At 36.1% G+C, this 27,910-nt stretch overlaps 3 protein-coding genes across 9 annotated transcripts; 2 read left to right on the plus strand and 1 right to left on the minus strand.

The window, feature by feature from the left end:
• The first annotated feature begins 560 nt into the window (after positions 1–560).
• On the plus strand, positions 561–11,728 carry mpl (MPL proto-oncogene, thrombopoietin receptor). 4 transcript variants are annotated; one of them, XM_081381280.1, is made up of 13 exons: positions 674–883; positions 3,902–4,022; positions 4,275–4,444; positions 4,545–4,696; positions 4,802–4,940; positions 8,172–8,283; positions 8,372–8,535; positions 8,986–9,069; positions 9,204–9,346; positions 9,486–9,645; positions 9,725–9,806; positions 9,936–10,023; positions 10,213–11,728. In XM_081381280.1, exons 1-13 carry the CDS (start codon positions 802–804, stop codon positions 10,669–10,671), a joined length of 1,956 nt encoding a protein of 651 aa, XP_081237406.1. In that variant the 5' UTR covers positions 674–801; the 3' UTR covers positions 10,672–11,728. The 4 variants fall into 4 exon arrangements, with proteins under 4 accessions (XP_081237408.1, XP_081237406.1, XP_081237407.1 ...); XM_081381281.1 differs by having other exon boundaries at positions 759–883; positions 8,986–9,063; XM_081381282.1 differs by lacking the exon at positions 8,986–9,069 and having other exon boundaries at positions 561–883.
• Positions 11,439–23,031, minus strand: orc1 (origin recognition complex, subunit 1). 4 transcript variants are annotated; one of them, XM_081381276.1, is made up of 20 exons: positions 22,926–22,987; positions 22,763–22,833; positions 22,205–22,323; positions 21,760–21,887; positions 21,490–21,662; positions 19,627–20,005; positions 19,310–19,541; positions 19,002–19,118; positions 18,680–18,742; positions 15,864–15,965; positions 15,260–15,494; positions 15,020–15,126; positions 14,568–14,669; positions 14,314–14,485; positions 14,120–14,227; positions 13,398–13,547; positions 13,167–13,286; positions 12,456–12,616; positions 12,206–12,293; positions 11,439–12,092 (listed from the first exon to the last, which is right to left on the minus strand). In XM_081381276.1, the coding sequence occupies exons 3-20, from the start codon at positions 22,300–22,302 to the stop codon at positions 11,898–11,900; spliced, it is 2,730 nt and encodes a 909-aa protein (XP_081237402.1). In that variant the 5' UTR covers positions 22,303–22,323; positions 22,763–22,833; positions 22,926–22,987; the 3' UTR covers positions 11,439–11,897. The 4 variants fall into 4 exon arrangements, with proteins under 4 accessions (XP_081237402.1, XP_081237404.1, XP_081237401.1 ...); XM_081381278.1 differs by having other exon boundaries at positions 21,490–21,656; positions 22,763–23,031; XM_081381275.1 differs by having other exon boundaries at positions 22,804–22,987.
• Positions 22,941–27,687, plus strand: prpf38a (pre-mRNA processing factor 38A). The gene is made up of 10 exons (XM_081381284.1): positions 22,941–23,262; positions 24,661–24,820; positions 24,906–25,027; positions 25,134–25,219; positions 26,046–26,156; positions 26,239–26,345; positions 26,462–26,488; positions 26,923–27,041; positions 27,163–27,211; positions 27,298–27,687. The coding sequence occupies exons 1-10, from the start codon at positions 23,133–23,135 to the stop codon at positions 27,341–27,343; spliced, it is 957 nt and encodes a 318-aa protein (XP_081237410.1). The 5' UTR covers positions 22,941–23,132; the 3' UTR covers positions 27,344–27,687.
• Positions 27,688–27,910: the final 223 nt, after the last annotated feature.

A 27,910-nucleotide genomic window follows, 5' to 3' on the forward strand; every position in this document is an offset into this window, starting at 1 on the left:
CAGTCAAGTATTGCATTTAATAGTAATCTATCTACTTAATTAACTAATCGTTTTAGTGGTCAACCAAATTTTAATATGGCACACATGCCTATACATCTTTCAGAGTTTTTTTTACTTCTGAATCCTACCAAAACTACCCTTGGTATATAAATGAAAAATACAATATTTCATCCAAAGGCATCAGTACGTTCACAACTTTTCTTCAAACCAAACTCATGTTTATCATAACCACACTCTAGACAGAAATTTCACTTCTCATGAAAGACAGTACCAAAAAAAGGGAACTCAAGATTATATTTTTTAAAAGGCCTGATATCTCATGCTTAGGGTGTTAAAATATAAAGTGTGACCTCTTCAATTAGTCTGTATCCTTCAACACTTTTTATAATAATATATTATAATCATTTACAATAATAATATATAAATGAATATAACATTATAAAGTTACAACATTATAACATTATAATAACATTATAAAGTTATAACAAATAAAGAAGGACAAATCATTAGTAATGTATGTTAATATAATGAACTTAAACTTAATATAAAAACATTAAGATAGCATAGAGTTATTTTGAAAGTGTTGTTCCAGCGCTTGAGTATATATCTGCGTGTGAAGGAGGCACTTTGTCAGTCCGGGTGCCTGCCTCAATCCTCAGTCCAACCACTTCCTATTGCATTGGGCCCTATCAATGACCACCTACCAACCTCCCCGCCCTCTCCTTTAAACATTAAGTACTAAACACAAACATATCTAGACACTCAAAAAAAGTGTTGTGTATCGGACCCCCTGTGTACATAATGGATCTGGTGCTCACGTGGTGGATTCTCCTTTCCTGTCTGATCAAACAGGTGCATTTAGAGCCTCACCTGTCAAAGCAAGGTAAGACATCAGATTTTATTTTAGGAGATTTCTCACTTATATATTGTATATATTTTGTATATATATGTATTAACTAACATGAACTAACTATGAGCAATACATTTTTTTTTACAGTATTTATTAATCTTTGTTAAAGCTAGTGTATAAAAAGAAAGCTGTTTAGTTCACAGTGCATGATGTTAACAAATACAACATTTGATTTTAATAATGTATTAGTAAATGTTGAAATGAACTTTAACAAAGATTAATAAATGCTGTTGAAGTGCAGTTCATTATTAGTTCATGTTAACTAAAGCATGGAAAAATATTTGCATTTCCATTGCATTATTATTGCCCCCATTTAGTTTGCTATTGGCTAGAAGAATATTAAGAATTTAATGAAAATAAATTTAAGAAAAATGTCTTGAAAACATGACAAAAGTGTGTTTTCATGGCAGATGTTTAGTGATTTGTTAGTGATTGTCAAACACGACTGCATGAATTTAAGGTGCAATTTTTAATTATGCAAAAATGCAGGTTATAAGCGTTATGGGTTTCTTCTCACAATATTCTTAGCTCCGTATTACAGAGCCTGTAACACTTTCGATTGGGCACAATAAACCATTAAACTTGGCATACACTGCACACTGAGCCTATTGCGCCATCAGCCCATTTTGCTGTGTGGTTTCTTGACCGCCACTGAGTATGCATTAAAGCAGACCTAAGACTTTGAACTATGACATGCTACCTTTTTTATATACCCTTGAACTTGGCAACTAGTACAATGCACACAGCCATATTGAACCATCAGCCTATTTCATGTCATGGTTTCTCCGACCACAGTGGATGCATTAAATTGGACATTAGGACTTGATATTTTACTTGATAATTTGGTACTAACCTTAGGAAAGCCAAAATTTGAGCAAATATAATATATATCATCATATCATATAAAAATCATCTTTTGGAAATTGAACTTAATGCCTTAATTAAAAAAATTAGGAAAAATCCAACCTTTAAGGACACCAGTTTTCTTTGTGAATGAATAATGTATCGTAAATAAATAAATGTTCTTCCTTAAAATACAGGGTGCATAAGTTTGGACACCCCTATGTTAAATTCCCATTGAGGCAGGCAGATTTGTATTTTTAAGTATTTTTTTTTTTATTTTATTTTTAGGATACTATGCATCCTGATAAAGTTCCCTTGGCCTTTGGAATTAAAATAGCCCCACATCATCACATAGCCTTCACCATACCTAGAGATTGGCATGGGGTACTTTCCATAAGATCATCTCTCAATGCAAATCAAACTAGCTATTAGGCTAACTGAAATAAAACCATGCCAATCTCTAGGTATGGTGAAGGCTATGTGATGATGTATATATATATATATAAAGCTAGAATTTGTAATGCGAAAGCATGCAAAAAATTCCAACAGAAAATAATGCTGTATGAACCCTTTATGTTAAATATGGTATAAAAATCTACAGAGAGGTTTGGAAATTTGAAAGTATGGCATTTTGAAATTGAAAATGTGTAGGAACCCTGTAATGTTAACAAATAAAACCTTATTGTAAAGTGTTACCTACATATATGTCAGCAGCCATATCACTCTGTAGCCCAAGGCTGGTTGCCCACTGAAGCTAAGCAGGGCTGAGCCTGGTCAGTACCTGGATGGGAGACCTCCTGGGAAAATAAGTTGCTGCTGGAAGAGGTGTTAGTGAGGCCAGCAGGGGGCGCTCACCCTGTGGCCTGTGTGGGTCCTAACCAGGGGGGCAATGTTTCATAAAAACCTGAAGCTTCCCTGGGTGCCGCTATTGATTAGCAGACCCCCACCTGCTGTTAGCATTCCATTGACTCCCATTCATTTTGGCGTCACTTTGACAGCAAATGTTTTTACATCTGAGGCGTTTAAAGACTCCATTTGTCCATTATTTATTTCTAAAGAAACACGAAAATGTATAAGAGGCTCCATTACCTTGTATCTTACGTTATGGCCCCGTAGAAGCAGTTTTTGTAAAAAAGGCTAACGATTGCGTCATAACCACACGACTCTCTGTCGCACAGTAGAGAAATTACCGTATGGACAGGAGGAGAAGCTCGTGGGCAATCGGGGGGACGTGGAGGCAAAATGACAAAATAATTAATCAGAATACTTAGCAAAAGTTTCTCCTGCTCCTAGCTTATGGACACCTCCTACTCACGATCTCCGTCTCTGCAAGTTTCGGAAGGGAATGATTCAGATTTCTCTTGGCACAGCTACTAGAAGACAGACAGGTTGCTCACGTCACATCTACGTCGTCAAGCTCAGTTTGAGTCTGCGCAGTACGGTCAGCCATCAGGAAGTGAGTGTTTCTAATTGACTTCACTTTCCTCCGTTGAATCCAATGGGGTCGCTGTGTCCATTTCTTTTACTGTCTATGGTCTTAACATCCCAGTAAAGTGATGGGGACACTATTCTGTCAAAGAGCACCGTCCTTTGGATGAGACGTTAAACCAAGGTTCTGACTCTTAGTGGTCATTAAAAATCCCAGGATGTCCTTCGGAAAAAAGAGTAGGGGTGTAACCCCCGGCATCCTGGCCAAATTTGCTCATTGGCCCCTGTCCATCATGGCCTCCTAATCATCCCTATGCTGATTGGCTTCATCACTCTGTCTCCTCTCCACCAATAGCTGGTGTGTGGTGGGCGTTCTGGCGCAATATGGCTGCCGTCGCATCATCCAGGTGATATGCTGCACATTGGTGGTGGTTGAGGAGATTCCCCCCTTCTATGTAAAGTGCGTTGAGTACAAGCGCTATATAAATGTAACTAATTATAATTATAATTATTATTATATTTTAAGTTAAGTATACTTTAAGTTAATTTTGCAAAGGAGTTATTAGAACGGTTCTAGTTGTGTTAAAGCAGTGAAAAACAAGTGTTAATTCAAGACATGAATGTTGAGGTTGTATTTATAGAGCAAAGTGTAAAATGCTACATGAACTGAAACTATGCATTTTATCATTTCTGTAAGTGGAATGGTTTTCTTCTTTTTAGAGTTTGCTATCTTGGCCATGGATAAGGACCCAAAATGTTTCACCAGGGATCAAGAAGACTTCACTTGTTTTTGGGAAGTACCTGTTGGAAAGTCCTATTATTTTCTCTACATACTTGATGAGTAAGAGTTTTAAGTACTTTCATCTTCTTAAACTTAAACTCAAATATATAACATTGCATATAATGATATTTTACTTATATTCATAAAATATTTCATTACATATATTATTATATTATTATTTGTATTTATGAATCGGTCATTGAAAAACGTATATCAGTACGTCATTTGAAAAAAGGAATTGTGGGGGCATCCCACTTTAATTTCTATGGTGGTTGCGAACCAGCTTCAAGCTAACATGTTTGTGTCAAACAGAAAAGAAAAAAGATGTGATGTGAAACAACAAATTTATGAGGAGAAGGACCTGTATATTTGCACATTCCCACGGAGTGATGTCTTTACGTATATTGAAACACAACTCATAGTGATAGACAGAGACACCAACACAACCGTCTACAATCGCACTGTCAATGTGGAGAATCAACGTAAGTGCTACAGAAGCTCTTATGAATTTATTCTGCAGTTTTCATTCTTGTATAGTTTCTGAAATCAAATTAAATATATCTGCTTATGTCTTCCTCCAAGAGCTACTGTATCCTCCATCAGATATATCTCTTCATCTAACTGGCGAGGTGGGCCAATTGTTAGTTAAATGGAAAAAAACAAAAACTCGTCCACATATGAGCACATATGAAATTCGTTACAGCTCCAAACACACGTCAAGTACAGTTGGACCGGTGAGTTTGACACACACCCTTTTTGAAATATTACTGTATCATTAGTAGCCTATTAGAAGCAGTTCATTTAGCCTACTAAATGCAATCTACATTTACTCCTAACAGGTGTCAAAACCCCCCCATAAGTTAGTCTCTCTGGTCGCAGGAGAAAACTGCACAGTGCAAATTAGAGTGAAGCCTAAGGAAAATGCCTTTTGGAGTGATTGGTCAAGTCCTGTAACAGCAATGGTGCCACAAACAGCAGGTGAGAGCTGAAAAGAGCATGTGTGACGTGAGCGACTCCAAAATGTAGCCTATTTGGTGCCTAAAAAAAAGTCAGAGCTATAACTTCTGTTTTCTCTGCCATTTTTGCATTTATTTTCAACGAATTTGTCGCAAGGTAACTTTCCTTGTGGCAAAAAGTCGCATTTAAATGGAATGCACGATAGCTGCCGCATTTAGCTTCTGTTGCAGCGCAGAAATTACGAGAAAAAAAAAACAGTCGGGATGAAACGGAAGTTGCTATTGCCTTTTCTTCCCTATTGTGACAAATATCCAAGTGAAAAGGTTTCTCGAACAAGAAAAAATGTAGGGTGGGACAGCTGGGACTTAATTATTTTCTTCGGGAACTTCAACTGATTAGATCGTTGAATTGATGTGATTTTTATTGCAGTGATCTCATAGCCTGGTAATACCAGACTCTGCTACTTCGCTTTGCTTCGTAGAGAGAGTCTGCTGGAGTTCCGTAATAGAAAAACGTTTTCTTTACCGCCTGGGGGCGCTAGTCTGAAGCTTAAAATCATTGTTTACCCGTAAGCCAATCACATAACGTTTGGTTATGGCGTGTGTTATGCGCATGCTCAGCCGCATCTAACTTCCACTGTAAACACATGCGAAAACATGCGAAAACAAAACCATCGAGCGAAATACCGGAGTGAACATGGCTGTGAACGAATTTTGCAGATTATGTGAAGTAAATCTACGCATCCACAGTACAATAAGCGTGTACGTCATGGCTCTCAGTCCGCCCTCTGTTCGTTGATTGGCCGGCTGTTTTCAGGCCGGAAGAAAACGGAAAGCTATGACGTGGTCTCAGACTGAGTATAGAGCTGGTAAGTCCCGCCCATCCGTAAAAAACCCCAAGTGGACCTCTAGGTTGAAAAATCGTCAATGCAAGTGAATGGGAGAAAATAATTATTTTCTGGTCCCGTTTGAATTGTGCCATGAATGTGAACATATGTTGTCTGTGAATTTTTTATATAATTTTTCATGTTACGAGTTTGACAGTATATGGTATGATTCTTCGGCTAGCAGTTGTGGAAAAGACATAACGAGAAAGACTACATGTCGCTTATGTGACGTCACCCCATAAAGTTGACTTACCCGTGGTTTTCGCCAACCTCAACGATTTTGTCCTCTCCCTGAAAGAAGGCGGTGAAGTGCACCAAAGACACAGCCATGTTTAGCGGGATCCGTGAGCTAGTGTCCGTGTGCGAGTGGTGGCGACGTTTCAAACGCGTCGAAAGCAGCGAAGAGTTGTAGTCCACAAAGTGCTCTCACACAAAGTCTAACCGTATCAAACTTCTACCCGTTAAATTGTAGCATCCTTTACACGAAAAATTATATAAAAAATTCACAGACAACATATGTTCACATTCATGGCACAATTCAAACGGGACCAGAAAATAATTATTTTCTCCCATTAACTTGCATTGACGATTTTTCAATCTAGAGGTCCAGTGGGGTTAGCGGAAGGGGCGGGACTTACCAGCTCTATAGACAAAGAATATAGAAGCGAAATGAAATTGAGTGGAAGTACGAAGTCTGACGTAGTCAGGCTAGTGATCTCATTGCTCCCTGTGTTTTTGTTTTTTGTTTTTGATGACATGACATTTAGGGGCGCGGTTATGTAAATATATATCACAAACACAATTGTGTTATTATATATATATATATATATATATATATATATATATATATATATATATATATATATATATATATATATATATATAAAAAATAGAAAAATTTGCTTTTACTCTACACCAGTAAACACATAATGTTCCCTTAATGTTAGCATGTTTGGTTCCCGTTTTTTTTTTTTTTTTTTTTTTTTGAGAACGTTCTAAGGTTATTTTTTAGGTATGATTTTTTTGCAACCAGAAGGTTCCAAGGTGGTTATTTTTAAATAACCTAAAAATAACTAATACAGAAACTAATACTTTCTATTTTCGTTAAAAAAAACTTTTCTGGCTAACCAAAACCAAACCTTTAAAAAGAATGTTAGAACAACGTTATCGTTCTGCAAACCAAAAACTAACGTTCTATTTCCATTAAGAAAACTTTACTGGCTAACCAAAAACAAACCTTAAAAAGAACAACGTTCTGGGAACCAAAACTACTGTTCTGTGAATTAAAAATGGTTGGGAATGCGGACCCAGATCAGAAATCTGGGTTATTTTTGCAACTGCGTGACAAATAAAATGCGACTAACCATTCATGAGTTCTCCAGTATCAGTCTGGTATCTTCCGGTTCACACAGAACCAACACGTTTTTGCGCTCCACAACGCTACTGAACGTCTTTAGCTTAGCGTTCCGCCCCGTCGCTTCTCGTTGATTTTTCAGCGTCTCTTGCGTGAGCCCAAAAGTTAAAATTACTTCAAAAACCTTAACCCGAATCAAGAGCATACAGGGTTGATTTAAGGAACTGCAGCCTGCACCTTGTTTCCAGGTGGACTGATAAAAAATCCACCTTTTTGAAAAAGCACATTTAAAACATCCCTGATTGGCCAAAGTGCTGTAACCTACACAAAATCAGAACATTAAAAGACAAAAATAAATGAATACTAATCAGAGCTTTTCATATTGGGCTACATATTAGGATTAATAAAACAAGGTCAAAATTACCAACTAAGAGGTTATTATTAAGAGTCACTAGGTCCACGAGAACCACTTTGGTTTTACCTGAAAATTAATGTTTTGATATGTTTTATAATGCAATGACATTACCTTTTTAAGCATGACTTAAGTATACATACTTTTTGTTGACACTGTCAGCAATTCAATCATTGTAATAATAAAGATTCTCTTCAGCTTTAAACAAGCATTAATTCCTTTCCTTAATTCAAATCTTAAAGGTATGGCTCACACCAAAATGAACATTATTTCGTCATTCACACACACATCTTTTTAAAAACCTGTATGACTTTGTTTCTTTGAAGGAAGACAGCCAGAATGTTTGGGATTCAGTCACTTTCATTGCATTTTTTTTCCAATGTAAGAAAAGTGAATGGTGACTGAGGCTGTCATTCTGTTTAATAGCTCCTTTTGTGTTCCACTGAAGAAAGAAGGTCATACAGGTTTGGAACATAATTAAATTATGACAGAAAGTTAATTTTCAGGTGAACTATCCCTTTAACAATTACAAACACAGAAAGGTACAGGTAAAATAACAGTAAACGTCCAATCACCTTTCAGTATCTGGCTAATTTTCAGGTGACATAGAACTGAAGTGCCACACTCCTGATCTGAGTCAAGCATTATGCAAATGGAGAGGGGAATTATATGATGACGGCAGATACAGCTTCCACTACAGGCAAATGAACAGGTGTTGTTTTTTAATGTCCTCTCTTACAGAAATCAAAGGAAAGCAGCTAGTTTGATTCATTAACAGTAGTCCTTGTCTTGTGTTTCAGAAGTTCATGGGACATTTGGAAGTTGTGTTCCGAAGACAACAACGCTGTCTACCAGTGTGCCCTAAATGGCCAGGAATCCAGTGTCTATCAGTTTTACCTCAGTGCTGGATTGCAACCATATGGTCGAACTTTTTATGAAGAGACTTTCAGAATGAACAGTAGCAGTAAGTGTGAAAGAAATGTCTGAAAGTCATGTTAGCCACCATATATTGTCCAAATACTCTCGATCTCCAAAATTTTATATTTTTAAAACACATCCTATATACTGAGTGAAGTATTGAATATGTTAACCATTCGTTACCATGTGAATACATGCTGATAGGGGAGAGCTTTATGTATTTTTCCCTATTTTTTCATCTTGATTGCTGTTTTAAAATAAAATGTTTCCTATTTGTTTATTTTTGATTAAATGCTTAAAATGAAATGGGGATAGTGATTGATTTAAAAAAAAAAGAACTATACATGTACACAATTTAAACTGATGTTCATGTTTTCATTTACTTTCATGAATGGGGTGGGGCCTAGTGCGAGTTTGAGGAAGCAGGACCCCCCCTCCCCTCGGTCTGTCCGTTCGCGATCACCGCAAACCTCTGTGTTTTTTCTTTAACAAAAAGTGTTGCAATCATCTCTTGGTCTCCCCTATCAGAGTCACTTGGCATCTACAAGAGCAGCATTGTACCACACTACTCTTTGTATGGGTAATATTACAAAAATGCACTCGAAATGCTAATTTTAGTTACTAATTCTTCTTGAATTACTAATGACATCATTATATCATAATGCCAATGGCAGACAAAGGCCCACTGGTCAGTTTATTTGCTGTTTTTGACAGTCAAGACAAGGCCTCCAGGTGGTCTGAAAGCAAAGCCTGAGGAAGGAAGGCTTTGTTTGACATGGGATCCACCCTTTTTGAAGATCTCCCAGTATCTTAAGTACCAGATCCGTTATCAACGTAAAGGAGACAGTGAGTGGAAGGTGAGTTTAAATCATGTGGATTTCATATATTTAAAGTGGATAGAACACATATAGGCAATTATTCAATGTCTTCTTTCTGCATTGAATTAGGTGTGTTAAATGGCTGCATAACACATGTTGAAACTAAATTCTGTGATAGGATTTCACAGCACTCAGTTCAAAGAACAGCACTTGTCTGGATGTGCACCGAGGGAGCCAGTACACCATCCAGGTCCGAGCCCAACCCAACGGATCTGTGTACAGCGGACACTGGAGTGACTGGTCAAAACCTCTCACTGTCCTCTTACCTTTAGACAAAGGTAGACATATCTGACTCAGTCATGAACAAAATGCATTTCAACTCTAAAACTCATTAAACCATTTCTTTTATTATCACAGAGTGGATCTTTATTGTTTGTATACCAGTGGCTCTGCTCATCATTGCTTCTGCAATGATCTCTTTCTTCTCCAGATACTTCCGGTAATCTAATTCTTGGTTGATTATTTTAGAACACTACTTTTATGCAACCTATAAGCTATTACAAAAAATATATCTAAAGAATGCAAACATAAAGAAATATAAAATATACGGTTAATTCTCCCACTTTAGGAAGGTCAAGAACTCCTTGTGGCCATCAGTCCCAAACCTTAACAAGGTGCTGGAAAGCTTCCTGGCTGATATCAGTGGATCACATTGGGTAATTGTTTTCAGCTATGATAATAATTTTTACTTTGTGAACATTTTTAATTGACTACTTTTTAAACGTATCATTATTTATCATCAGTATTTTTTATATATTATATATTCTGTGGCTATTTGAAGAATTGCAAGCAGATTTTAAATGAATAGATTTTCTCATATGACTGTCATACTGTCTTCAATTCAGGAGCCAACCTTCAACATTAAGCAATGTGATGATGACGCTGCTACATCAGTGGTGGAGATTCTGCCCGAGAGGGAAGCTACAGCAAAACCCTGTAGGAAGTCTACCTGTCTTTCGCCGTCTGAGCGTGGCCTCCTGTCCGGTGAAAAAAATGGGGAGAATTTCAGAGAGGAATTGGAGATGGCTCAAGATTATGTGATTTTGAACAACGATAAAATCCCATGCTTTACAGGGAATGACTATGTGTACAGGGATGTTGCTTTATCTCATGTGACTAATGAAAAACTACACACCTGCCCCAGTACCTGTTCTACCACCTTCCCAGAATGCTCCACATATATCCTTAACCATTCCTATCTCCTTCTGGCAGAACAGTCTAAGCTTGAAGAGTATCACTCAGCCAGTCGCCAGTACACCAATGTGGAGATCATGGCAATACCATGTGTTGCAAGTGTAGAGTGAGGTTTAATCTTTGATGAATTAAACTCACGAAAATGTATATATTAAGAGTTTTGGATGAAGCTTAACTCACAAATTCAAAAGCACCTCAGCTTCTGTGGAATGAGAGAAGAGGCCTGTGAGACTTTCAGAAACAGACAAGGTTCACTATACAGAGCACTTGTTGATCGTACTGTAGGTCTGAAGTGGAGATTGCTTAAGGCATAAACCTTAACCATCATTAAGATGGAAATTTCATCATACCACAAAATTCAGGAACAAAAACTAGACATGACATTTGATTCTTCAGCAAAATATTTGATATTTAAGTTTTAACTTTGTAGGACTACTTTTCTAGTTGGATGCCATCATTATTCCTGTGGGTGGAGTTTGTTACATATAGAATATTTTTCTTGGAGTCTTTAAATGGACACCATACAAATTTGACCAGGTTTATATGGCAAAAGTTGCCATAAAGTCAAAGTTGCACTTTGAACACACAAAGTTGGTTAGCATATCTATCACACCAGTCTCATGCTAATGTGATGTATAAGTATTATGGCTTTAGAAAAAACATTTTTTTTTTTTCTGTTGGTAGTTTAGGACGTGACCGATATTTTATACAGAGCTTAAGCACCATTTAACCATGAATATTTTTTAAATGGAACTGTGTTATACATTTAGGCTATATTTGTTATAAACATTCTTTAGCAGTTATGCTTGCTATATTTGTAATTGTAATAATTGTAATATTGTACTGATTACAACAGAAGAAGCAATGATTGTCTTATCTGGTCCGATCAGTCAACAGCTTTATTGTATCAAGACATCAAAAAAGTAAAACCGGACAAATAACCAACATTTTGGTGCTTTGAATGAAAATTGTACATTTTAACATTTAACATTAAAATTGCTTAGAATAAAGCATTTGTCGAATGCTCTAAAGACATTAAAGAGCGAACTGAAAGACATGATTTGAAGCAAAAGGGTACAATTACAATACACACAAAATGGCACATTTAAAACTTACGTATAGAACTACACATGTATAATTTTAAGCATTAAAATTGATAATTTAATCAAAACATTTAATACAATATCTCACATTCAGTTCATAAGAATTTAGCTGTAACGCGCCAGGCAACATCTCATTCAAAATCTGCTCACTGAATGTCCAAAAAAAGTGGTCAGACATTGAGGAGATCCACACTGGTCGCCAGGTGGAGCGTGTGACACAGAAGGGCCGAGTTTTAGTCAGCCTTCAAGGCATAAAGCACATCATCCTGACTAACATTGAGTCTGATACGAAGCAGCAGGTCCAGGCGGCTTCCCTCCAGGAGAAGCAGCCGACAGGAACCCAGCCTCTGACAGACCGCCAGCCCTTCAGACACACTCACCGGCTGCAAACCCTCAACCCGACACAGTGCCTGGTGCTGAACAAACACCTGTTGCGAAAAAAATAAGTTAAATTCAGGAATTAAAACATTATCTTGAAGAAAGAATTTGCATTTAGCATATAAGGTTCATGATTAGAATAAGGGCTGTTATAAATGAGTACCTGTTGGAAAGTGGCCTCTTCCAGACCAAGTCGACGGAACTCTGCAATAACAGCCCTCAGGAAAAGCTGCTCCTGAACAGATGCACACCTACAATAACAACATTGAAAAAAGCAGAATAAATAAGCAGTCTCTTTTACTTATCGCCAAACAACTGGAGCAGCATGAATGCGTTTCTGTAACTTATTTTAACATTAAGATTAAGGAACAACGGGCTGTGGAAAGTTCATATTCTTTCACTTTTATTTTTACCTGATGGCTGCGATGTAGGAAGAGGAGAACATCTCATCCAAAGCCTCCATCACATGACTCATTCCAACCAATCCACTGCTACTTCCAGAGTGCTCACAAATCTCTGTGGCCCGTCGGCAGATATCAAGGCAACGTCGCGCATCACCTGAAAGCGCTGCCACCTAGAAGACCACAAATAAGCTCTCATTGATTCATAATGATATGCGGCAACCTGGTAGCCAAAGAACAGCACAGAAACTACTAGGGGTGGGAATCACAGGGTACCTCAAGATACGATACGATACGATACATGGCTCACGATACCGGTCCTTGCAAATAAATATAGCAACTGACTTCCTAAAACTTTCAGCTCTCAGGGATGAGAAAGGAAGTTTTGCTTTAAACATAGCATTCAAGGCTGCTGGTTGACTTTGGACTTATGAGATTATTTTCTCATCTATTATTTACTCACACTGCTGTCCTCGAGGAGCCATGAAGTAGTGACACTGGGAGCAGGGAAATCTATTTAGAGCATCTTATTTTATTCATTAATATATCGATATTTGGCACCAGCATATCGATTCTCGTATCACATGGAGAAGGACAACTATATATTGCCCTATCAATATTTTGTCCCACCCCTAGAAACTACTAGAGTGTTTAAAAGGTAACCCACAATGCCTCAGTCACCTGTGCCTAAGATAACATGGCTTCACAAGAAAGTGCTCCTACCTTTCTTGAGACTAGCTGGAGAGCATCTTCTTCAAAAGCCTTTACTCTGTTTAGCCTTGACGTGATGATCTGTTGTAGCTGTTTAAACGTATATGGCTGGAAGGACATTCTTGTCAGTCCCTGAAAGTGAATAAACAACATTCATGTTTCATTTCCATTATTTGCACTGGCTTCACATAATTTCAATCATAATTGAATGGCATCTTAATGTTGTGAAACAGTCTTTCTTACCAGTCGACTGGCAACCCGGTTAATCATGATTCTTTCAGGCAAGTCCATAGTGTTTGCGATGGTAAGAACCACCAGACGAGCATTGCGCCTTGTTGGCCAATCAAACAAGTTATACATCACATTCTGTTTACGGGTCCACAAGAGGTCAAGCTGGAAAAAAAGAAAGATATAAGAGAGATAAAAACAGATATTCTTTCAGATAGATGATTGACAGGAAACATGTGGAAATAAAGACCAAGAAAATAAATACGTCAGGGTAAAGATCAACATCTGATTGACAAAAAGATTTTCCAGCACTACTCTGAAAAAAAAAAAAAAAATGGTTCATACAAGCTTAAGGTAGTAAAGCTGGTTTTTGGGACCCTGCAGGACGATTAAAAAAATATTTAAATTATTAAATTACTGTCAAACTCTAAACTAAATAAAATTCTAAAAAGCATAAAAATCTGCTGTCAAGATGCTGTCATAATTACAGAAGAAATACTGAAAATATCATAGCCTATATGGGGGATAATATCATAGCCTATATATGGGGGATAATAAAATTATTATTATTTATAATAACAAATATATTTATTATTTAAATATAATATTGGAAAACAGGGGGCTTTTCGAGTCAAAAAGGTTGAGAGCCACTGATCTAGACCAGGTAAGACCAGCTAATCGGGCAAAACATAGGGCATGTTTGTGGTTAATAATGTCACCGGGAACAAAATTCTTACCTCATCTACTAGAAGCACAGTTGTCTCTTTTTTTGGTGCAGGAGCACTGAAGCGTTTCTCTAGTAGGGCGGCTGCATGATCAGGTGTTGCTTTTTGATCAGTCAGTTTCTACAACACAAATTGACAGAAAATACTATATAACAATAATGAGGAAAGAATTTTAAAATGAAAGGAAGGGAAGGCAGCATACAGACCTGCAGTATTTGTACATAAGCCTGGTGCGGGTCTGTCATTTTCATGCCATTGATTTCAATGAAGTGGAAGTGAGGGATCTCGTCTTGTTCAGTGGACTGCTGAAGGGACCGGATCACCTCATGTACTGTGGCAGTTTTACCAGTACCAGGAACACCTGAGATATACATACACCTGCAAAAGCAAAATGAATTGTATTACCCTTTTTTATTATTTACAGATATGAGTAAGTTGAACCTTAATGACAGAATCTTACCCTCCAGTGCCATCAATGACTTTACTCTCCACAAAGTTGTAGATGTCCTGGAACTCCTGTTCTCGGCATGGCAAAGACTCAGGGACAGAAGAAACATGCAACCTATTGCAAAAAAAAAGAAAAAAGAACACAAAACACAGTGAAAACCAGTTATATAGTGTGAAATATTATTACATAGTTAAAAATACACATAAAAATAACTGTTGTTTAATTCCTGTGATGGCAAAGCTGAATTTTTATCAGCCATTACTCCAAGTCACATGATATTTCAGAAATCATTCTAATTTGAAACATGCTCAAGAAATATTTCTTCTTTTCGGCATTGAAAACCAGTGACTTTTCCAGGATTCTTTGATGAATAGAAAGTTCAAAAGATTTAAAAATGCCTCTGACTCTCTCGCTCTCAAACTTCGATAGGCCTTGTGGTACTTTTGTCTATGGTGTTGCCTTACCGTGCCCGTGCTTCTTCCAGAACATTCCCTGGCTTCCTGGCTGGAGCGCTCCTGCTAGGTATGCTGGGAGTGGCATGACGTGGTGTACGTGGGGTGGCTGGAGCAGTCTGATAAAAAAGTTAAATAAAAGATAAATTATTTGCCATGCAATGTTATCTTCATTTGAAATGCAGCTTGGGTTCTGTGAAGGAACATTATCTGCTAGCAGGAAGACTAAGCATAGCAAAAACAACTTTTTACCTTCTTGCTGGGTGTTTTACGTGGGGTCCTAGCAGAGACACGGGTTTTCTCTGAAGGCCGGGGTGTTCGAGAGCCTCTTCGCTTTTTCACTACAAGCTCATCTTCACTGTCGATCTTTGCCTCCTCTTCCTCATCGCTGCTACTCTGCAGGTCAATCTTAGTAGGCACGAAGCAGTCGTCATCACTGCCATCCTCACCATCAGACTGCAGGTCAACCTTGTTTTGTAGCAAATTTCTTTAAAAACAGACAATCACATATCCCTTTAAAATAATCACTTCAAAAAGCACCTAAATATGTTTCATTGAAATGTATATTATTTCAATAGATTAAGTGCAAAACAATATCCAGATTACGCAATTAAAATCCGTTCAGCCACAATGCAAGTAGGCATCCTGTGTGAATGCCCCCAAGTCTGATTGAGAAACTTGATTGCAAAATTGATTGCGGTGAACTGTAAACCTGTAAATTATCTTCATTTAGCAGCTTTTCTCAGCAAGAAATGTATGATCATTAAATATTTATATTAATTTGATTAATCAGCATTATTTAAATTATTTTATTTTAATAGACTGACAGCCTAAGTCAAACAAGTAAAATACCTACAGCTGCTTTCTGATGCGTGAGGACACAAGCTGGGCAGACTTCCTCTTAGAGCGAGGAGTGGCAGCAGTCTGGATGGGTGAATCTTCATGTTCCTCTTCAGCTCTATCAGTTTGTTCACAGAAATATAAAGAAAATGGAGTAAGATTAAAAAAAGAAAACAGCATGACAAGTAGTGTGTATGCACATGTAACATGTTTAACCACAATCTCTCACTCGCTCACTAATGTAAGATCATATAAGAGCTTGGTCTGGATAATTGAATTTATTGATTAGAAAAACTTTTGAAATAGAAAAGTCAAAGGGTTCAAATGGCACTATAGGAGAGCACACACAGAACATGCCTCTGATTCAATACAGGTCACAAGGCAAAACTGATCTTTTCCCTGGTGCATGTGCATGAATTAAATTAAATAGTTTTTCATTGTATTCTTTCCATCAATTAAGGTTTTTACATTATTTATTCGCTTCTTATGACATGCTGGAACCCAGGACTGCCTTTAGCAGACCAACAGTATGGAAGTAAAATAAGGCCAAATGTTTTTGAGACAAAAAAGCTCGTTGAATTGCACGACTTGAAATAAAAAATGCATTGCATTAACAGTGCTTGCATTTTAATGCATTGTATTTTTAGGGCTTGGATTTTTATGGCCTAAAATTCAATATGGTTGTATATTTAAGCTGTGAATATTTCAATTCAAAACAATATTTACACATGATTTGACAGTTTTTATTAAATATCAACAATCTAAAAGGTGTGCATCATGCCTGAAACCTACATGAACACTTTACAGGTTTTGCAATCAAGCAGAAAATATTCAGTGTGCATTCAGAGTATTTTTAAATTTGGCTCTTGAGGAAATTTGTCTGCTTGCCTCCTGAACTGTTTCATGGTTAAGCACCATTGATTTACTGTATGATAACAATCTGTTATATTCTGCTCCCTGCTGGTTGAAAATGTAATTCAAAGGCAAATTTTTTAACAAAATATTTCAACTGATTTCATGACTGACTGAATTGATTTCAACTGAATAATATTTTCTACTGTCTTTTTAGAGCTGCTTAAAAGCAGAATTTAATCGTTTGCACCATTGAATCATTGGTCCCGTTTATCGCTGTAAAGCTGCTTTGAAACTATTTGTAGTGTATACAAATAAAGGTGACTTGACACCAAAAATGCATACCTCGGGTCTTTAGTGACCTGGGACGTCATTCACTACCCTCCTCCTAATTTATTTTTTACAGTTAGACATCTACCTTTATAGTATTCCTCAATCAATTCATTATAAACAATACAACAACAAAAAAAAGCCTGTTTTCCCATTAATTTTTTTAAAAAATTGTATAGGGTTGTTAATGACCCAAGGTGTGTAAAAGCATAAGTATAATTTTTTTCTGCACAACAATAACTGAATCTTTGGCCATGTCCACACTAATACGTTTTCTTTGAAAACGTATCTTTTTCTCTCCGTTTTGGCTTTCCGTCCACTCTGAGATGGCGTTTTTTATTAATGAAAATGAACTTTTTGAAAACGCTCTCCAAAGTGGATACATTTGAAAACACCGTTTTCAAGTTGTAGTGTGGACTGTCAAAACGGAGGTATTTGAAAACGATGACGCAAGTTTATTCATGTGACGCATATTGTACCAAAATAAATATTCATGTTTATACCGGCATTGTGCCTATTATGTGCTATTCATTTTCACACTGTTGCTAAAATATGTTACTTTGCACACTCTTCACAACACAGTCCTGCAAAGATGAAAAAACATTTACTCACATTTGCTGTCCTGCGGCAATACATGAGAGCAGTTGGGTTTTAGACCAAACATATGGTGACTGAGTGCGACCTGGACGCATCAGTGAATGGTGAGATATTTTACTAAATAAAATTATCCTGTCAGAAGAATTGCGCGATAACTTTATTATTTATCTTTTCCGTCTGCATCATCTCAGTGAGCTTTTATGCATGCGCAGTAAGGTGAATTTAGCATTTTCAGGCATTTTTCAAAAGTTTCTCATTCACACTGAAACGTCAGAAACGCCTGAAAATGCTAGTGTGGATGGGGAGTGTTTTTAAAAGAAAACGCCATTTTCAAATGTACCCGGATTAATGTAGGAGTAACCTTTGATGACTGAATAAGTGCAATTCACCTTTATTTCACAAGGTGGCAATGTTTGATACACAATGATGAAGTGACATTTCACTCATTGTTACCGCAGGCAGAAAACAAAAGAATAGGAATTATCATCAGCAAAACTTGGAATGGCTCAGCGATTTACTGCAGAGCAAGCACTGAACGCAATCAATTAGTGTCACTGTCAATTGATGTGGATCTGATGAAGAAGCTGTTAAAAGATGTAAAAAAAAAAAAAGATAGTTTTGAAAATATGTTTGAGATCGCGAATATGATGCAGATGCTGAATGTACTGGGAAATGAGCTCTGACGAGGACAGTGATGATGGTATAACACATCTGCTCAAACTGAACCCTTCCAAGCTCCAAAAGGTAACAAAATATGCTTTATTTTATTTTTCTGTAATTGTTACTCTAATATAAGGAGAGTTTTATATTAATCGCGACAGATCGAAATTCATCTGTCCGTGTTAGATATTGATCCGGGTCGCTAAAGAGCCGAAACATTCATGCATTTAAGGGTTAAAACGTTTTTTTTTTTTCTTTTTTTTCTTTGACCTGTAAAAACATCTGTACACAAAAGTAAAAGCTGAAATTCAAATAAGCTGAAATTAATTTCACAATGTAGTGAATTCAATAGTTTTTGAATTCAATATGATGACAGACAATTCCAACACTTACAAAGCAGCCAGTGCTGGTTCTCTGAGAGCAGTTGAATCTTTCCTGCTGGATGGAGTTCTTGCCCTGGTTTGAACAGAGACAAACACATAACGGTTACACTATGGATCATTTTAAACTCGTATCAAACATATCAAAACATGAAGAAAGTGAAGCAGGGGCCACCAGTGATCTGGATGAACATAGTTCATTAAGCATATGTGCTTAATCAGTACATTAAGCATGAAAATAGCCACATAATGCCTCAGTGTATAATAAAGACAGCCAAACTCCATAAAAATGAGTCTGTACCCCCTCTGTGCAGGGATAGAGGAACATGACTCACTTCAGGGCCCTTAGACTTGCTCTCCTAGGGGTTGCCTCTCTCTTCCGGGGAGTTCTGCCAGTGCTTATTAGTGACTCTGGATCATCACCCTCAAGTGGCTGCACACCAAGAAAGGCACTAGGAGGGAAGCAGGACTTTTATAAATACTTTACTTTTTCAGTTATGTAGACAATTAAAACCATCTTCAACATACAAAGAAGAAAATTAGTTTGCTTATTTCTAACTAAAATGATAATCAGAGACATGAAGTACTAAGCATACAGAACAAAAGAGAACCAAGACATAATTTCAGATATAAATAGATGTACCTAGTTGCATTGTCTTTGTCATATGCAGTCAATTTGGGTTTATCAGGGCTCTGTGATGACAGAGGAGAGACATGCTCCTCCTCATTCTGATTAAGTGGAGTCAATCTAATAGAAATGGAGATGCGGCCAGTTGGAGACGTGTTCAACTTAGACGTCAGTATTTTCTCCGTAGGTGTGCGTTCATCAAGAATCTCCCCCAGAACATCATCTCGGGACATGTTTTTATTAGGACCTACCATAATATAAAGAAAAACGTATTCATTTTAGCTCCATTAAAATAATTAATAGTATAATGTATGTGGATGCATGGCACTCACTGTACAAGTCCAGCTTCTTGCGAACATGTGGACCAGAGGAAGCTCTGCCTCTCCTCTTTGCACTAAGAGCTTTAGCTGCAGAGAGTTTGGAGGCAGAGTGAAGAGACTCCGCCTCACTGGTGCTCATTTTGCCGGTGCTCATGCTACCATGGGTGAGGGTGCCTGACATGGCCCGTTTGATTATTGATGGGTCCGGGGTTGGAAGAGCACGAGCCTGAGAGCCTCGGGAAGATGGTGGGGGAGATTTAGGGCTCTGATGGGGCTGCATCAGCTCAGGATCCAATTCTCTGAAAGACTTGGTGTCCCACAAGAGTTTGACAAATAATGTGTCTTTGCTCTTGCCCTTTGGGAAAGGATCCTCAGCTGGGACATACTCAATCTAGAATCAAAGTTTTCATTAATTATTATTGAATATAAATTTGTATTATTATTTTTCTTTATTAAATATGTAGGTATAATGATACAGTGACAGTCAAATTTTGGAATAATGAAGATTTAAGGTTTTTTGAAAAGAGTCTTCTACTCACCAAGGCTGAAATTAGTTGATAAAAAATACAGTAAAAACAATAATATTGTGAAATACCACAACAACCATTCTAAAATGCTGATTAGGTGCTCAATTATCATAAATTATTATTGGTGCTCAACTATTAATAATGGTTTTATTATCAATGTTGAAAACAGTTTTTGCTTTTGCTGATTCTCTGATGAATAGAAGTTCAAAAGAATAGCATTTATTTGAAATATACATCTTTTGTAACATTAAATGTCAGTAACACTTTACAATGAGGTCTCATTTGTTAACATTAATGCATTAACTAATATGAACAACAAAATAGGAATACAGTTGTTCATTGTTAGTTCACAGTGCATTAACAAATACAACTTTTTATTTTAAAAATGTATTAATAAATGCTGTTTTGTTCATTGTTAGTTCATGATAACTAAAGTAGTTATTTAATGTTAACAAATGAGACCTCATTGTAAAGTGTTACCTAAATGTCTTTACTGTCACTTTAATCAATTTGATAAATGAAAGTATTCATTTCTTTTTTTATAAATATCTTACCCCAAACTTTTAAAAGGTAGCGTACCACAGTTTCCACAAATATATTAAGCACCACAACGGTTTTCAACATGACAATAATGATTCTTGAGCAGCAAATCTGCATATAAGAATGATTTCTGAAGAAACATGTGCCACTGAAAACTGGAGAAATACCTGCTGAAAATTCAGCTTTGCCATTACAGGAATAAATTGCATTTTGAAATATATTAAAATAGAACACAGTAAAATTGTGAAATATTATTATAATATAAAAAATAAATGGTTTACTGTATTTTTCATAAAATAAATGCAGCCCTGGTGAGCTTAAGGGACTTCTTTCAAAAACATTTTTAAAAATTTTAATTATTCCAAACTTTTGACTGTGTATATAAACACTATAGAAATGTTATCATAAAATAAATTTAAATTAATGCTGTAAAATCGATGAATCGAAATTAATCGCATTGAATGTAAGTTTTTGTTCATATAATGTGTATATATAAATTATATTTATATAGAGTATTATATATATATATATATATATATATATATATATATATATATATATATATATATATATATATATATATATATATATATATATATATATAATACTGTATATAAATATAATACATAATACAATATATATATACACACACATACATACATAAAATATATATAAACAAAAACTAAATAAAGGACAAAAAAATAAAAAATAAAAAATAAAACAACTATACAAGCATATACAATCGTATTGATTGTACTAATGTAATGCACATTTACTGTCATAAAAATATGAGCTATACCATGTGTACCTGCACTGCTGCAAGAATGGTCTCTCCATCCACCTCATTTTCACAAGAGCGGTCCTGGTAGAAAAATACTTCCTGTGGATGGGGATCTCTGCCCAAGAGCTTGCGTTTGTTCTGAGGTACTTCACACATACGCACAAACCACTGCACTACAGCAGTCTTCGTCTTACCTGAATCTGGGTACAAATATAACATCAACCAACACAGATTACAGTCAAACTTAGAAAACCTGCAAATATACATATTTTGGATAAAGACATGACATGTTCCTACCATCAGTGTACAGTTTGAGAAGTTGCGCCACAAAGGGATTGTCATCATTATCACCCTCAATCAAAATGTACTGGCCTAAAGACACTGTTGAATCTTCAGTCCTTCCCTCCACAGAAATGGACATAGATCTGTGTGGGGATCAAAGCAAGCATTATTAATTTTAATTAATTTTCATGACTTTGCCTATGATTACTGGAAACATTTTAGAGACTGCTCTCAGAAAGACCAATTTCTACCAAATTAGACATTTTAGAACTGAACGTTAACCAATAAATTTCATATACACTATACAATTTCCATTACTTTTCAAGGCCCCACAATCAAAGAACAATCTTAAATTCCCTAATTTTTACAAGTTTTCCCTTAAAGTAAAAAAAATATATAGACTAGAGTTCAATGCACATGGCTGTCTCAGTGATGATGAAAATGTGATAAGTGCACATACTCATAGTATTGCCTTCTTAGCTTCCTGTCTTCACTGACTGGTCTCCCATTCCATTTGTATGTTCTTCTCATTCTCAGTCTTGTGATGTAGCGGCTCATGGTGCAGATCTGATACTAGGTCTGTAAAGCACAGCATCAGTTTATGATCTACTCATTATATTATGTACTCTATTGTCAAAACAGTAACAATGGCAACCCATTATACAAACATACATGCATATACATACAGTATATACACATACATACAGTATATACACATACACACATACATACATATACATACACATACATAAAAAATGGGTCTGTTATTAAAGTATCAAGATTGTTTAAATAATAATTTAAAGTGAAATATTTTCCTACGAATGCCTGAGATCGATAAAATAAAAAAATAAAAAATAATTGACTGTAGTTTCTAGCTGTAACCAGAAACTAAGCTAACTTTTAAGTATTGTTTTTTTGAAAGGCTAAATATGAAAAAGTTAAGAATACATATCAAACTGTTAAAAACATCTTTATTTTAAGGTATCAAATAGCAAAATCGTTCCGTATGTAACGTTACCTTACACAACTTTAAATCCCCAGCGCCTCTTCCTTACTCACCAGCTGATGTTTGCAACAGTATCAGACGTTCTTATGAAACGTATAAATAAAAACACTATTGCGCCTCACTTAGAAACTCGGGAATTAAAATGTAAATATGCATGAAGTTAAAAGCATCTTACAGCACAGCGGACAGAGAACACAATCAAACAGCTAACTCGACTCTTTCGCGCGCAGATGACGTAGAAGAGTTTTTGATTGGACAGTAAAATACCGCTTGACCTCAGGGATGTGACGCACGCTTTTCCCCGGAAGTCATTCGTCAGTGTTTCTCCATGGCATATTAGCGTATCGTTGATTCGTTTGTTCGTTTACAAGTTTAAGCCACCATGGCAAATAGAACGGTAAAAGATGCCAATAGTATACATGGAACAAACCCCCAGTATCTTGTCGAGAAGATTATACGGACACGTATATATGAGTCTAAGTACTGGAAAGAGGAATGCTTTGGACTTACAGGTGAGACAAGTGTGCCGGACTGCATACTGTATTTGTTAATGTGGCATCGCAAACAACAGTAACGCAGTTATGTGCCTTAACTACAAAATTACCCCGAAGTGAGCCTACTTACTGACTTCCTCTTCCTATTTATTATTATATTTCATTATATTTTGAAGCTGACGTGTTTACTGTTGGCAGCAACAGTAATGTGACTTGAGAATAAGGAATTCATACAGCCGTAGAAGTGATTAACTTATCTTATTGATTATTATCCCTATAAAGCCTGACATTTAAATTATAGTCAAATTACTAGTCAGAGATTGAACATTTCATTAAAAACAAGTTTGCATATGTCTTTATTTAAACACATTTTATTGAGAGGGCCAAACTGAGCAAAAAACATACAATTTGGTGCATATGGTGTTATTTATATGGCCAAAAATGTTGGATTAAATTCTGAAATACTGTAATGTTTATCAATTTGATGTTTATTTTAATAGTATAGCTGACTGCTTACATGAAATGCAGACAAATATCAGTTTTCACTCTATTGGCCGGTTTCACAGACATGGCTTAATCCTAGTTTCAGACTAAAATGCATGTTTGAGCTGTTTTAGCTGAAAAAAACTTTCCCCTACATATCTTAAAATATGTCAGTGCCATTGTTTTGTCTGAAGATTGACACCAGTAAGGTTTTTTTTTTTTTTTTTTTTTTTTTTTTACTAAGGTACATTTATAAAAGCTACTTAAATGTCCTAATTGAATTCAGGCTTAATCCTGGTTTAAGCCTTGTCTATGAAACCGGACCCATATCTCCCAATAATATGTCTCAGTAAGATGATTCATAATAATAAAATTCGTTTTATGATCAAAGCTCTGTAGTTTGTAGAAGGTTGTGTACAAGAAATGTTCCTCAAAAGTCTGTTGTATTATATTTGATACCTACATTTTAACATGATTTATAAAAAAAATGATGTATGGATAATCAAGTGAACCCAAGTTACTTCAGTCGAGTAAATGTTCATCTTGAAATATTACTAACAATATTAAAAAGTTATTATTAGGTTTTCTTTATAAAATCATGAAAGATTTCACAGCAAAAAAACCTGTTGGTGGACATTTTTAGAATTATACTAAAAGGTCTTTTACTTACTAAAAAGTATGAACTGTCAATTAGAGGGAAGAAGGCAATTATAAGATTGTGTACAACAATTTTTACAGCATAGTTATGATCATCATACTGATTTAGAGGCCTTAAAATTTCATGTATTAAATATGATTCAGTATCATGTATTGGCTTATGATCTGTTATATACAGCATTTACCTGATATATTTCCATATGAATGTTTTTATGGAATTAATGTTCCAAGCACCATTTTTAATTGTCCCTGTTATTGCCCCTCTGTAAAATGTAGCTGAGCTTGTCGTGGACAAAGCAATGGAGCTAAAGTTTGTTGGTGGTGTATTTGGAGGAAACATCAAGCCTACTCCATTCTTATGTCTGACACTAAAGATGCTGCAGATTCAGCCTGAAAAAGACATCATTGTGGAATTCATCAAGAATGAGGACTTCAAGTTAGTGTGCAGTTTACTACTCTTATCTGTATTAATTGCCATTTACACTTTTTGCATTACTGTACTGCTTTTTTCCCCACTTCAGGTATGTCCGTTTGCTTGGAGCGATGTATATGCGCCTGACTGGAACTTCTGTGGATTGCTACAAGTATTTAGAACCATTATACAATGACTACAGAAAAATCAAAAGCCAGAATAGAAATGGAGGTGATCAATTTACTTTATAGATGCATTTCAATATTCATTAGGTAAATGCATTGAAAGTTTCTTCCTTGCAGAAAAACAATGCAAATAATGTTTCTTCTTTACATAGAGTTTGAGTTGATGCATGTCGATGAGTTCATAGATGAGCTTCTTCATGCAGAGCGGATGTGTGACATCATCCTTCCAAGACTTCAGGTTGGTTGCACTTGTTACATGTAGTGCCAGTCGTGGTCAAATGTTTACATGCACTTTTCAGAATCTGCAAGATGTTAATTATTTTAACAAAATAAAAGGGATCATGCAAACTGCATGTTATTTTTAACATAAATAAGATATTTTACATTAAAAATCTTTGTTTGATTGTATGTCCACAAGACAAAATAAAAGTTGAATTTATAAAAAGGACCCTGTTCAAAATAGGGTTTAAACTGAAGTTTTGTTACCGACTAGTCTAAAAGTAAGAAACCCTTTAAAGACTTGTGTGTATATATGATCCATTTGAAACAATCTATGAATTAAACAGTCAAATCCCATAATAAACGCCGCACACTTGGCGAATAAAGCTCATTCTGATCCTGATTCTGAAGCTCAGCGATTTTTTTTCGGAGTTTAAGTGAATACGCGATGGGCATTGCAAAACCACCCTTGCAACTTTGGGCCGGCAGGCTTCAAGTTATTGCTGCTAAAAGTGTCTCTACAAGCTATAAAATCATGGGTGGAATCAGTTTGTCACACATGGCTTCTTCATTTTGGCTTTACTTTTGTTAAATAATGAAACGGTGTAACATGTCATGTGTTGTTGTTCATTGGAGGTTGTATTTCCCTAATTTTAAGACCTGTTAAAGACCAGAATACTTTTTTTCTTTATTATGTCCTGATACATAAAACCATAGAATTCAAAAGGGTGTACTTTCTTTTTCACATGTACACCCTATTTTATTTGTGTTGTTATTTGGAGTAATGTGAATTTAAGAGGAAGTGTACGGAGTCGTGTTCATTTGTTGTTGTTTTTTCTTCACAGAAGAGACAGGTTTTGGAGGAAGCTGAGCTACTGGATACTCGTATTAGTGCCCTGGAAGAAGACCTGGATGAGGTGGAGACCAGTGAAGAGGAGGATGATGAAGAAGAGAAGGTAAAAGGGAACTCACAATCTCTGACAATAACTGATTAAATCTTGTGAATATAATTGTTCTACAACCTCTCGTGTCCTGCAGCCAGAGAGAGTGCAGACACCAGAGCCACACAGAAGAAGTTACAGAGATATGGACCGGCCACGCAGGTCTCCATCTCCACGCTACAGACGCAGCCGCTCACCCAGAAGGTTAGTGATGGTGCTAATTGTCATTTAAATGCAGTCATTATTTCAGGTTGATAATATTCATAACTGAGACATAACTGAACAGTTGAATAATTTGTGTTCTTATTGTCTTTTTCTAGACGGAGCAGATCACCTAAAAGACGAAGGTATGTAATGGAATTACAATTCAGATGTTGGCAATGTATTTTAGATTCATTATTGGTTTGGCACATTATTATAGGTAATTATTACAATTTATACCATGGTCTGGGTGAATACTCGATTCTGATTGGCTGCAAGGTGTCCATTAAAAAGTGAAAGAGGACACCTAGTAAATAAACCGTCAGGCGTAACCAGGGAAACCAAGTTATTGTTTGTAAAAACTTTAGATTTCGATTGTAAAACTAATTAAAATATAAACTAATGTTTTAAAAATGTGTTATTTGGCAAGTTACCATGGTATAAGTGGGTTAATGCCCTTCGAGGTGTCCATTGTCAGGTATTAATGGAATTAATTTATTAACCTGACAATGGAAATCTTGTCGGGCATTAACCCTTACTTAATACATTTGTCTGATTACTGTATATATCATTTATTCAGCCCATCACCCAGACGTGATCGCGACCGGGACCGGGACCGCCACCGCAAAAGCAAAAGCAAAAGTCCCCGTAGACACCGCAGCAGATCCAGGGACAGAAGGCATCGCTCCAAATCTCCAGGTACAGTCAAGCTGTTTTGAAGTATACAAAGAAAATAAGACACCACAATATGTTATTTAAAAAATATTATTGTAAATGGCAAAACTGATCATTAGGGAAATATTGGTCTATTTTTTTTCAGGTCACCACAGAAGTCATCGGCATCGTAGTCACTCCAAGTCCCCAGAAAGGTAATGCTCAATTTAAATGGTTGTCTTCATTATTACTTTTTTGTTTTTCCTTGTTTTAATGCTGCATTTATCTCTTTTTGTTCTAGTCGGTCGAAGAAGAGTCACAAGAGAAGTCGAAGAGAAAAAGAGTGATCTCAGTTTTCTGTGTTCTTCAGTTTTTCTCTTTCTTTCTGTTTTTATAGAATTTTTTGTGCTTTGAATTATATGGAGAAACAGAGCAATTTCTGCCGTAAATACCTTGACCATATTCTGTGTAAATCACCCAAGGCCAATTTAGTTCTCTGTGGTTTTTGATGCTGTTTTATACTTTTAATTGAAATTGGCAACCATGAATGTTTTTTTTTCCATTCTGAATTAACTGTACCATGTAAAATAAACATTTGATGTATTGTAATTTCATTTTCTCCTGTTATAAAGACAACGATTGAAACTGTATACAAGAAAATTTGTTTTTATTTGTTATTAGTTTTGTATATAATTTCAGTCTCTGAATTTGGTGAATTGTCTGCAGGTACATTTGATTCTATTACTGAATTGAACACTTAGCAAAGAGAAGCCTGGACATAACCACTCATACTATTTTAGTGCTTTGGGATTGGCAAAACTGCACCTAATTTCAGGGGAGATGAAATGTGTATTTTCTTTTAAATATAAAATTGGGTAATCAGCTCAATAAAAGATAGGCAGAAGAGTACAAAG

Source organism: Scardinius erythrophthalmus (assembly GCF_964197995.2).
Source record: "Scardinius erythrophthalmus genome assembly, chromosome: 12".
NCBI lineage: Eukaryota > Metazoa > Chordata > Actinopteri > Cypriniformes > Leuciscidae > Scardinius > Scardinius erythrophthalmus.